Source organism: Suricata suricatta, chromosome 9 (assembly GCF_006229205.1).
Source record: "Suricata suricatta isolate VVHF042 chromosome 9, meerkat_22Aug2017_6uvM2_HiC, whole genome shotgun sequence".
In the NCBI taxonomy this organism is placed as follows: Eukaryota; Metazoa; Chordata; class Mammalia; order Carnivora; family Herpestidae; genus Suricata; species Suricata suricatta.
In genome coordinates, this window is record NC_043708.1 from 584884 (window position 1) to 596411 (window position 11528).

Below are 11528 nucleotides of genomic sequence, written 5' to 3' on the forward strand. Positions count from 1 at the left end.
GGGAGCCGGGCACTCGGGCCCGCCTTCCTGCCGCGGCACCTGCTGCCCGCGCCCAGGACTGCGAGGCGCGAGGCTCCGGAGTATTACAGCCCCGGGGCCGCGGGCTCGGGGAGCGGGGTGCCGGGAAGGCCGTCCGCCCCGCGCCCGGGACTCCCGTGGACCCCAGGAGGCGGACGAGAGGGAGGACAAGCCTTGAATGAGGTCAGCCCCGGAGGAGATTGAAGGGATCCTTCGCGCCCTGTGGGCGATCGTCTCTGCTGAAATATAACCTCACCCAGAGGATCCCCTTTCCCCCATTCACAGTGTCTGGCACTTTACACCCAGTCACCAGGGGGTTCTGGCTCGGTCGGTTAAGCATCTGACTTGATTTCAGCTCAGGCCCCGGGGTTGAGCTTGGAGCCTGCTTGGGATTCTCCCCCGCGCGCGCTTGCGCGCGCTTTCTCTCTCTCTCTCTCTCTCTCTCTCTCTCTCTCTCTCTCTCTCAAAAAAGAAAAAAAAGTCCCCAGATAGCAAGGGCACCCAGCTGGCTCAGTCAGAGGAGTGTGTGACTCTTGATCTCAGGGTCATGAGTTGGAGCCCCACGTTGGGCATGGACATTACTTAAATAAATTAAAAAAGAGTCCCCCAAACACCAACACATGGAACCAAGAGTAGAAGCAGGAGTCAAGTACTGGAACTATCAAACAGGTTTTGAAACAGTTGTGATTAATATGTTCAGAATAGCAAATGGCAAGATGGACATTTTCAATTAGAGAAATGAGACATTCTTTTTAAGTCAAAGAAAAGTCTAGAACTAAAACTAAAATAACCAAAGTGAAAAGTATGCCGTCTGGGCTCCCAGCCCGGCCAGAAGTGAAGGAGACCCAGTGAGTTGTGGCGCAGGTCGGTGGGGAACAAGAAACGAAACACAAGGAGAAAAATGCATAGAAAACACGGGAAAGAGCACGAGAGACACACAGGACATACACAAAGGTCTAACGCATATATAAATTGAGTCCAAGCAGGAGAAATTGGGAACGGGGCAGAATTCTATCTTAAGAGAAAACGGATGAGGCTCTCCCCGCACCGGTGAAAGATGGAGCCACTTTAAGGAGTGCCACCAACCTCATCTGCACTCGAGGACCTCAGAGATGCTCCTGACTGTACGAAAACCACTGACAAACTAAACACAACGATAAAATCTAAAACAGCCAGAAAAGGAGACACTGTCCAGAAAGGCAACAATAACATGTTTGACTTCTCCAGGTAAGCAGTGAAATCCGATGGAAGGATATATTTTAAGTGCCAGAAAAAGGTAACTGCCACGTTAGCATATTGTATCAACGTACCAAGTGAAAGGGAAGACAAAACAAAAACACTCGCAAACACTCCTCACTCGAGGAGAGATTTCATCACAGCTAACCTGTACCAAAACCAGAAATCTCAGTGAAGCGCTACTGTACGTGGCCCCCGGTGAGAACATGGAAATGCAGGTACAAATATGTCCATACCTGGAGGGCGTGTTGACTACAGAAATTAATAAAATAATTCATTGTAGGGTTTTCTCCAATATTTGCAGAATTAAAATGCCCGATCATGACAGCACAAAGGTGGGAGCGGCCGGTGGGTCTAAGAGCTGGAAGATCTTTCCGTACGCTAGGCCACGGTAGAACTGCAAACTCACATTGGGTCTGAATAAGTGAAAGATAAATTTTATAACTGAATTTTTAAAATTTTTTTAAATGTTTTATTTATTTTTGATACAGAGAGAGATAGAGCATGAGAGGGGGAGGGGCAGAGAGAGAAGGACACAGAACCGGAAGCAGGCTCCAGGCTCTGAGCTAGCTGTCAGCACAGAGCCTGACGCGGGGCTCGAACCCACGAACGTGAGATCTGACCTGAGCCGAAGTCAGAGGCTTAACCGACCGAGCCACCCAGGCGCCCCTATAATTGAATTTTATAATTGTGAATTATTTTGTAAATGCCAGCAAGTAGTAAAAAGAACAATTTACATTAGACCATAATAAGTGAAAGATGGATTTTATAATTGTTTGGGTACCAGGGCACCCGGTGGCTCAGTCAGCTGAGTGTCCGACTTCAGCTCAGATCATGATCTCATGGGTCATGGGTTTGAGCCCCCTGTTGGGCTCTGTGCTGACAGGTCAGAGTCAGGAGCCTGCTTCAGATTCTGTGTCTCCCTCTCTCTCTGCCCCTCCCCTGCTCACTCTGTCTTTCTGTCTAAAAAAATAAATAAACATTTAAAAAATATAATTGGTTGGGTGCCTGCTAAGAGTATAATGAAAGTAAGTATTACTAACAAGCAAATGGGGAAACATGGAAGAAGAAAAGGAAGGGAAGGGGTAGGAGGAGGAGAAGAAGAAGGAAAAGAAAGAATACTTGATTAATCCTAAAACAAAAAGGGAAGAAAACTGGAATAACATATATAAAGCAGTAGATTTAAGTTAAATACATTGATAATTACAATAAACCTACTAAAAATGCTCCAATTAAAAAATAGATATGCTCAAACTGAATCTTATAAAACAAGATCTACAAAAGTTTAAGTAAAAGGATGAAAAAGGATGTTATGATAACACTAGCCAGAAAAAAGCTATAATAATATCATAATATCACACTAATATCATACAAAGTAGACTTTAAGGCAAGAAAAATAACTAGGGATAAAGACTTCATGATGATAAAAGGCCTCATCAACCAGGAATATAACAATTAAACTGTATGCACCTAATAACATAGCTTCAAAATACATAAAGAAAAACTGATGGCACTGAAAGGAGAAATAGATAAATCCACAATCACAGCGGCAGACTATAACAGAGCCCTTGCAGCTACTGGTGGAATAAGCAAACAAAACATTAATGAGATATTTGAAAATACAACTGATCAAATTGATGAAAAGATGGAAAATATATGGAAATATACATTCTTTTCAAGGGTACATGAAACATCACAACTGTCCATATTCTGGGTGAAAAAGCATACTCTATACCTTTCCAATGATTGAAATAATTCAAAATGTATATTCAGACCATAGTGGAAATAGGCTAGAAATCAATTACAAAAGAATAACAGAAAATCCTCAAATGTTTTGTAATTTGGTGCCACGTATCTAAATAACTCACTGGCCAAGGAAGACATCTTAACACTAAAACTTGTTTCACCCAAATGATAATAAAAGTACAATATGTCAAACTTTATAGGATCAGGTAAAGTTGTCTTTTGAAGGAAATCTGTAGTCTTAAGTCCATATATCAGAACAGAAGGAAAGCTGAAAATCAATGATGATCCATCTCACAGAATAAAGGAAGAAGTGAAGAAAGCTTAAAATAGGGAAGAGAAGGAAAAACTAATAATACACAAAACAATAAGAGCAAAATTTATGAAACAAAATAAATGTATCAGAGAAAATCGCGAGTTGGTTCTACAGAAAGAATAATAAAATGGGTAGACCCCAGTGAGACTGTGCAAGAGAGAGAAGGGATGAATCACCAGTATTGGGGGTGAAAATGAAAAAGCACAGAAACAGACCCTCAGATCCTAAAAAGTTGATGAATATCATGAGCAATTTTGCGTTAACACATTCACTTTGCCTTTTTAGTTTTTTGAATTATTATTGCAGTATGAGGTACCCTGAAGAGGGGGTAGATTTTCAGGTGTACAGATCGATGGATTTTTTTTTGTATTCATGCACCTGTGTCACCGCCACCGAAATCAGGACGAGGGCCTTACTGTGACCCCTTCTCGGCCAATACTTCCCTCCAAGACTAACCAGTACTGTGACTTCCACGGCCATGGCTTAGTTTTCCTTATTTTCAAAATGACGCAGCGCGCAGATCCGGCGCCGGCTTCCTGTGTCCCGGCTGCGTCTGCGGATTCATCACAACACTGTGAGGCTCTGTTTCGCCGCAGTACACTATCCAGTGCGTGAACATACCGGAAGTTACTTTCCACTGCATTCCTGATGGCCACGGAGGTCACTTCTCACCGCTTACGAGTGAGGCCGCTTTGGGCCTTCTCGTGCGTCTTTTGTGGATCACCCACTGTTCCCTCTGGGTGTAGACCCAGGAGAGTTGCTGGGGCACCGGTAGACATGTGGGCAGCTCTAGTAACTAGGCCAAGCTTTTTCCTAAATTGTCAGGGCGCCCCCCCACCAGCCTTGACGAGGACCCTCGCCCCAGCTGTCCGGGTGGTGCTGGCCTGTCTCATGGTTCTGCCTGGCACTTCCCTGCTGACAGACGACATGACACATCTCTCCGCGTAGTTCTCTGACCCCCCAGGGTCCTGCTGTCCGGCACCTCCTCAGCTCTTCTGACCGTTTTTATTGGGTGGTCCGACTTGTTCTCTCTACTCATAGGACCCACGTATTTTGGCTATCAGGATACAGCTTACTTGCTAAGTCTGGTTACAGTGAACGTCGCTCCTTTTCACACTCTTGGAGGAATCTTTGATGAATAAGGGTTCTTAGCTCGGCTAGCGCCGTTTAGGACACACTTCCTGGGGGGACACCTGGGGGCCCGGTCAGCTAAACACCTGACTCTCGATTTCTGCTCGGGTCCTGATCTCACAGTTCCCAGGATCGAGCCCCGCATCAGGCTCTGCGATGGCAGTTTAGAACCTGCTTGGGATTCCCCCTCTTTGTCTGCCCCTCTGCTTCTCGCGCAGTATCTCTCAAAACTAATACACTTTTTTAAACTTCCTGTGGTTACTGATTCTTGTGTCCTGTTTAAAAAATCTTTGTTTCCCCCAAAGTCATGAGCACATTATTTTATTTCGCCTCCGGATGACATGTTGTACCGTTTACATTGGGTTAGAAGTCTGCTGATCTCCTTATCTTTGTTCCTCTATATGTAATACATTTTTAAAAAACTGATGTTAGTTTACTGTCAGAGAGAGAGACTCTGTGAGGGGAGAGGTGGAGGGAGACAGAGAAAGAATCCTAAGCAGGCTCTGCACTGTTCTCCCAGAGCCTGATTTGGGGGTCGAACCCGCCAACCATGAGGTCATGACCAGAACGGAAGACAGATGCAAAACTGACTGAGCCACCCAGGCGCCCCTGTAATACAGCTTTTAAAAGTTAATTTTTTATTAAGACTTTGCTTTTTTGAGCAGTCTGAGGTTCACAGTAAATCGGTGGGGAGAGGGGAGTGATTTCCCATGTACCCGCCGCCCCGACACTGCACAGACCTCCCTGCCGTCAGCGTCCCCAGCACGGTGGCACCTTCCTACCCGTGGAGGAGGCTACGGTGACCTGTCCTCATCGCCCAGAGTCTGAGGCTCACAGGGCTCGCTCCGCGTGACGCAGGCATGTTAGGTCCCCGCCTGCTCTCAGCCCGGGCTCGGTCCCTCCCTCTCCCGCCAGCCCCTGGCGGCCACGCTTCCTTGTGCGTCTTCCCAGGCTGGCCTTCCCAGAAGTCACTGCTGCCTCAGCATTTCCCTGTCACTGCGTCTCCGCCATCGCCTTGCGATGTGTTTTCTAGATTATCCTTTATTTGCATTTTCCTTGGGGTTCTTGAGTCATCACATCCGTCAGTTTATAGTTTTGATCCAGCTGAGAAATCCTTTGCCATTACTCCTTGGGATATTTTCTTTCCCACACTTTTCTGGGATCCCAACTACGTGTGTGTTGGACTTCTCGATCTTGTGCCATTTATCAGTGATGCGCTGTTCATTTTATAAATTTATTTTTTCATTCATTTTTTAAAGTCCTTTTTCTGTGCTTCATTTTGGGTAATTTCTCCTGTTACAGTTTCTACATTATCAGTCTTTTCTTCTGCAATGTCCCTATTAATACCATTCCACATACCATCCATTCGGATCTGTGTGGGGAACAGAGCGCAGGGAATGGGAATGGAGCCGGGGGGGCGGGGGGGGGGGGGCGGAGCCAGCAGTGCAATCAGAGCCGGCGCGGGGAACAGCCAGCATGGGTACAGCGGGTCACTAGCGGTTCACGGGCCGTGGCTGGGCCACCTGGTGACCAGTCTCGGCGGCAGCCGGCCGTGTGGGCTGACAGCAGGCTGAACGCTCTCCAGCCCAACGGGCCATCTCCTCTGGGTCCGCCTTGCAGCAGACTTGGGGGCTGTGACCCCCTGCGTGGGAAGGCCCAAGGCTCCACGCACCGGGTGGCGTGGCTTCACCACCTCTGCGGCATGAGGTCAGAGATCAGTCCAAAGCCATAGAAAGGGTGAAGGAGTGGGAGAGACTGAGGCTCAGCACTCAGGAGCCCCTCCCGCTGCTACTTGTCCACAGCAGGCCTATGTTAGGGAGCTGCTGGACGGACCCTAACCCTTGACTGGGATAAAATAACTTTTCCCCTGAGGAGCAAACTGAAGTCTCTAGGCTTTGCTTTCTCGCCTATGCCGCCCCCTGCTGGCAATATCTCTGCATTGCAGCACCCTTGGTCTTGGGGGTCAAATGGGATTTTTCCAGCTAATGAAGGAAGGGAGACCCCTGGGGCCAGGCATTTCCACCCGGAACTCTGACGGTGGAAAAGGCCAAGGCAACGGACGCCAGGACCTTGCCATGTGATAGAATGATTTATTAGAACAAATTCCATGACAACTCATATAAAATAATCGTTTTCTGAAAGACATCCATAAGACCACCTGAGGACAGACAGACAGAAGTACCTCCGAGAAGCCCGACAAATAAGTTACTGATCCCAAGTCAAAGGCTGGAGCGGGAGGAACAGGGATTTGTGAATAAAAAAAAAAGCATACAGCGGTCGCTGAGGGGGCTGTGGATGGAGAACACGCTGTCTGCTTCCACGGGACGGGCTGGGGGCGACTGCGGGGCATGCAGGGGACGGAGGGCCAGCACCTCCTCCACGCGGGCCAGCAGGCTCCAGGGACGGGGTCCTGGCGGGGAGCCCCCACCACTCACACAGAAACATGGGGGGCGGGAACAGGACTCACGCACGAGTCCACATCAGCTAAATGTAAACACCGACACACGCGTCACCCGTGGGGCCCGGACTCACGCCGCTAGCCGCCGGGCTCCGTCCTGCAATCGCCACTCACACAGGTGCCAGGCAGGGTGCACAGCGACCCCGAGCCACGGTGGCCGGGGTGGGCCGGCCCCGCCCCCCACCTGCCACCACCCGCGGGCTCTTTGGCTTAGAGGCTCCAGAAACAGCCCCTCCTCCCCCCGGCGTGTTCCCAGCTGAAAGAACCCTGAGAAGGCAAACTGTCCCTGCGGGTCTCTCCCTGCTCGCCCCGCCCCAGCCCTGCGCCCCGGGACCAGAGCGCAGCAGCCTAGGTGTAGAAGGTAATGCCCGACACGTGAGGGAGGGCGGGAGTGAGGGTGGGGGAGGCGTGCACCCAGGGAGGCTCTGGAAGCCTGGTTTCCAGCCACTTGGGTCCAGTGCTCACCCCTCCCCCCCAGCCTAGAACTGCAGGAAGCCCAGTGCAGCCAGGGTCCCCAGCTGAGACCCACTGGCCCTGCAGTGTAGACACGGGCCTGGGCTAGGTAGGAGCGTGGGTGCGCACCTGGCATGTGCGTGTGCCCGTATGCATGGCCCGTGTGGCAGCAGCCAGCACACTCAGTGGGTTTGGCAGTTGCGTTGGCACCAAAGAAGTGGGGTTCCTGCCCCAAACGTCTCTGCGGGCCACATCCCCGCCCCGGGGCACTGGGCCACAGGGCTGGTCGCATGGGCCCCGGCTGGGTGCACGCTGCCCTCCAGCCCTTGGGTGCAGCTGGCCCTTCCCAGCTCCATGTTTGGCACTGACTGATCCCCTGATCCCCGGCTGGCACATGGATGGGACAGGTAAGTGCACGGGCCTCCCGGCGCCAAGAGGCTGGGGGGGCCTTCCGGGCCCAGGGAGCTGCTGGGACGGCACAGACGACTCTTCCCTCAAAAGCTAAGACACAAAGAACAGCGTGGAGAGGAGGCAGGGCACACACCTGTGACACAGCCCCTCGGCAGGGGCCACAGCGGGAGCTGGGCCAGGCCAGCCGGGGTGCTGCTGGGAGCTGGGGAGGGGCTGGGCACTGGGGCCCCTGCCCAGGGGTTATGGCACGTGTGGGGGTCTCTGTGCGAACCGTCCACAGCCGGGAAGGGCCGCGGTGGCGGAAGGGAGCTGAGGTGCCAGGAACAGGGGCACCACTGCGGCCCCACCGCCTAGATCAGGAACCTCTCCGCATCGGGGAGGAAGTCCGGGAGGAAGGCGGGGTCCGGGAGGCCGGGGGGCCCGCAGTTGGCCCGCTGTGGGAAGCTCCTCAGAGGCAGGGCCAAGGGGGGCGATGCTGGGCTCTGGGCAGCTGGCCGGCCTCTCCCGAGCTGGGCGGAGCCCGCGGGGCCCCGGCTTCCCGTCAGCAGGTCCAGGTTCCCACTGGGGTCCACGATGGCGTTGATGACTGTGGGGGCGGGAGCGTTAGGGTCCTGCACAGCCTCCCAGGCCCACCCGGTGGGCAATGCGCCTGGTCTCCTGCCAAGGACCCTGCATGGGGGTGGGGGGCAGCAGCACCAGTGGGGACCACCCCCCGCCCCGTCTGGGGCACTCACCTTCCAGCTGCTTCTGTACACGCCTCAGCTCTTTCAGGATGGAGCTGATTTCCTGGAAGTGAGAAAGGAGGAGATGCAGCAGGTCACCCCCCCGGTCTGTGGCCAGCGCCCCCACTCGCTGCAGCCAGGTGGCTGGGGCGCGGCCGCCGCTCACCTTGTTGGACGTCTTCAGGATGGGCACCTCGTTCTCTGAGTTGATCCTGGCTTCCAGCTCCTCCCAGGCGTGCCCTGTGTTCTGGAAGAGGATCCTGCCCCCCAGGGGTGGAGTCAGGAACAGGCAGAGGACAGTGATGACTGAAGCCAAGGCTCCCAGGCTCCCAGAACCACCCCCCATGCCCCTCCTGTGCCCAAGGGGAAACTGAGGCCTGGGGTCGGGCCTGGGCTGGCTGGTGCCAGAGCCCGTGTCTGCCTCACATAGGGAGGGCCGGGGGCCATCTTGGGGGCTCTGGTTCCCACAAGCTCAAGGTCTGGTGGCTGGGGACTGGGTGTGCATGCGCCCTTGGCGGGTCCTGGCTGGTGTGTGTGTGTGTGTGTGTACGTGTGTGCACGTGTGTGCACGTGCGTGTACGTGTGTCTGAGGGGAGTCTGGCTTCCCCTGGCCTGCGGAGCGTGAGGGCCCCACGCACTTCATCTTCTCAGCGAGGTGCTCCGTGTTCTCTCGGATGGCGTGGGACAGCTGGGACACGGGGTTCAGCATCAGGTTGTCAAAGATCACCTGTGAGGAGCAGGCGTCAGCGGAGCCCCGGGCACACCCCGCCCCCCGGCCACAGGGGCCCCTGGGTGCACCCCGCCAGGCCAGCCCTGGGGGTGGGGGGGGCCCTACCTCCTCGCGGTTCCGAGGCCGCGTCTTGTTGGCGAGGGGGTCCTCGCAGCGGTCGTTCATGTTCTGGTCCAAGTCCCGAGAGCTCAGGGAGCCAGGTGGCACCTTCTGGAAGTTGAGGCTGGCCTCAGGGATTCGCTGCACCAGCTGCAGACCAGGCAGGGCGGCGTCAGCGCACCTTGGGGGGTTCTGCCCCCTGCTAGGGCAACGAGGAGACCCCAGGCCCTGCCCGCTCAGGGCCCCTGGACACCCCTGCCCCCAAGGAAGGCGGGTCACGGACCCCAAGCTTCGGGGCAGCTGTCCGGGGAGCCAAGCAGAGGACACACAGCCTCAGTGACCACCTGCCCTCTGCAGGGCATGCCAAGCGCGCCCCAGGGTGGGAGAGGACGGACCAGACCTGCCCTTGCCCGGACCTCACAGGGTGGGGACTGGGCTCACCTCCTCGCGGGCGGAGATGGTTGAGGCGGGGGTGCTGGGCACGGAGGGGCTCCGGGCCGGCCCCGGTGAGCCCAAAGAGTCGCCGTCCCCAGCCACGTCGTGGATCTCCCGGGCCAGGATGGCCACGTCCTTCACGAGCGTCTGGCTCAGCCTGCAGAAGCAGGAAAGGCAGGTGCCATGGGGTCCTCTGGGCTGGGGGCCAGTGCTGGGGAGGTTGGGGAGCAGATGCCTTCCAGAACCCAGTGTCCCCTGACCCAGGTGTGCAGACAGGAGCCTCCCCCCAAGAGACAACTGCCGGGTGAGGGGCAGGTGGCCTCCAGCCTGGCCCAGACTGCGCCCAAGCAGCCACTGGCAGTGCCAGAGCTGACAGGGTCCTGTCCGGAGGCTCGAGGCCCCAGTGCCCCGAGGGGTGGCAAGAGCTGGGGGCCAGGCGGGAAGGGCTCCAGAGCAAGCCGCACCCTCTCCTCCTCTGGCCACCATCCCAGGGCTGGGCATTTGGGGCTGCCACAGATTGTGCGGGCCACACGAGCCCTCCTCTGCAGGCAGGGACACTAAGGCAGAGAAGGGGTCACAGACAATGGCTGGAATCAGGCAACGGCTGACAGAGGCAGGCAGAGACCAGGCACCTGCCCGCAGGGGAGGCAGGGAGGCGGAGGGAGGCTAAGCCCCCACCTCAGCCTGGCCCTGCACAGGTGATCACGTGCTTCCCCATCAGGCCACCCAGGGACTAAGCGTGGCGTCGCCCCCGCCTGCCCGTGAGGTCCTCACGCCCAGCCTGTGGCCTCTCTTCTCTGTCCCTGAAGCTTATCATGTCCCGCGGCCGGCATGTCCTGTGCAATCCGAGCCCTCAGCACATCAATGCCCACAGTCACCCAAGGGACGTGGCCTCCAAGGCCACCGAGGACCAGGCCTCCACCTCAGCGGTCTTGGCACTGCCCAGAGCACCTCGCAGCTACGCCCAGGGTCCGTCCACTCCCAGCGGCACCCACAGCCCCTGCCTGGCAGGGCCACCCCAGCGCAGCCTCCAGAAACTCTGGTCACACTGGAGAAAACCGTCCTGGCCAGCCCTTACCTCCCCTGCAAGGCTGACCTAGACCCTCTCAGATGGGGCTCCCCCAACTGGCTCCCACCCTCCCTACACTGAGAAAGCACAGAAGGATGCCTCTCAAGCTCATGGCGTTGCCAACCTGCATGTGCCCCTGCCTCAGTGCCCATCCCCACCCACCCCAGCCCAAGCTTGCTGGCTCTGGAAGCAGAAACCTCGAAAGCCTCCAGGGTGGGGCGCCTGGGGGGCTCAGTCGGTTGAGCGTCCAGCTTCAGCTCAGATCATGATCTCACAGTTTGTGGGTTCGAGCCCCGCATCAGGCTTTGTGCTGACAGCTAGCTCAGAGCCTGGAGCCTGCTTCGGATTCTGTGTCTCCCTCTCTCTCTGACTCTCCCCTGCTCCCGCCATCTCTGTCTCCCGAAAATAAATAATAAACATTAAAGAAAGGTATTAAGCAGGCTGTGTTTTAGCTTATGGGCAAGTAATAAATTGTATCATTTATCTTGAATGTATCATAGATAAGCTGCTATATAGTGATCGCCACTTCAGATAGCTGTGAAATTAGGTGATTAACTAGTTGTTACTTAACCTTCTAATTTCTGTATAAGTCTAATTACATGAAATAGAAGTTGGGGTTCTGATTTTTTACTTTGCTTATCCATTTGGAGTGTCATTGTAACTACTGTATTGTAAATGATGGAAAATAATTGCATATGTTAAAAAAA

At 54.7% G+C, this 11528-nt stretch overlaps 1 protein-coding gene across 1 annotated transcript in view; it reads right to left on the reverse strand.

Moving 5' to 3' along the window:
• Positions 1 to 6514: 6514 nt before the first annotated feature.
• CEP170B (centrosomal protein 170B) overlaps positions 6515 to 11528 on the reverse strand; it is a 19787-nt gene continuing 14773 nt past the window's right edge. Inside the window, exons 9-14 of the mRNA XM_029950763.1 lie at positions 9759 to 9909; positions 9324 to 9467; positions 9127 to 9215; positions 8655 to 8748; positions 8501 to 8552; positions 6515 to 8352 (exon numbers count right to left, since the gene is read on the reverse strand). Of these exons, the coding sequence (XP_029806623.1) occupies positions 8117 to 8352; positions 8501 to 8552; positions 8655 to 8748; positions 9127 to 9215; positions 9324 to 9467; positions 9759 to 9909 (766 nt within the window). The 3' untranslated portion in view covers positions 6515 to 8116. The remainder of the gene's footprint in view (positions 8353 to 8500; positions 8553 to 8654; positions 8749 to 9126; positions 9216 to 9323; positions 9468 to 9758; positions 9910 to 11528) is intronic.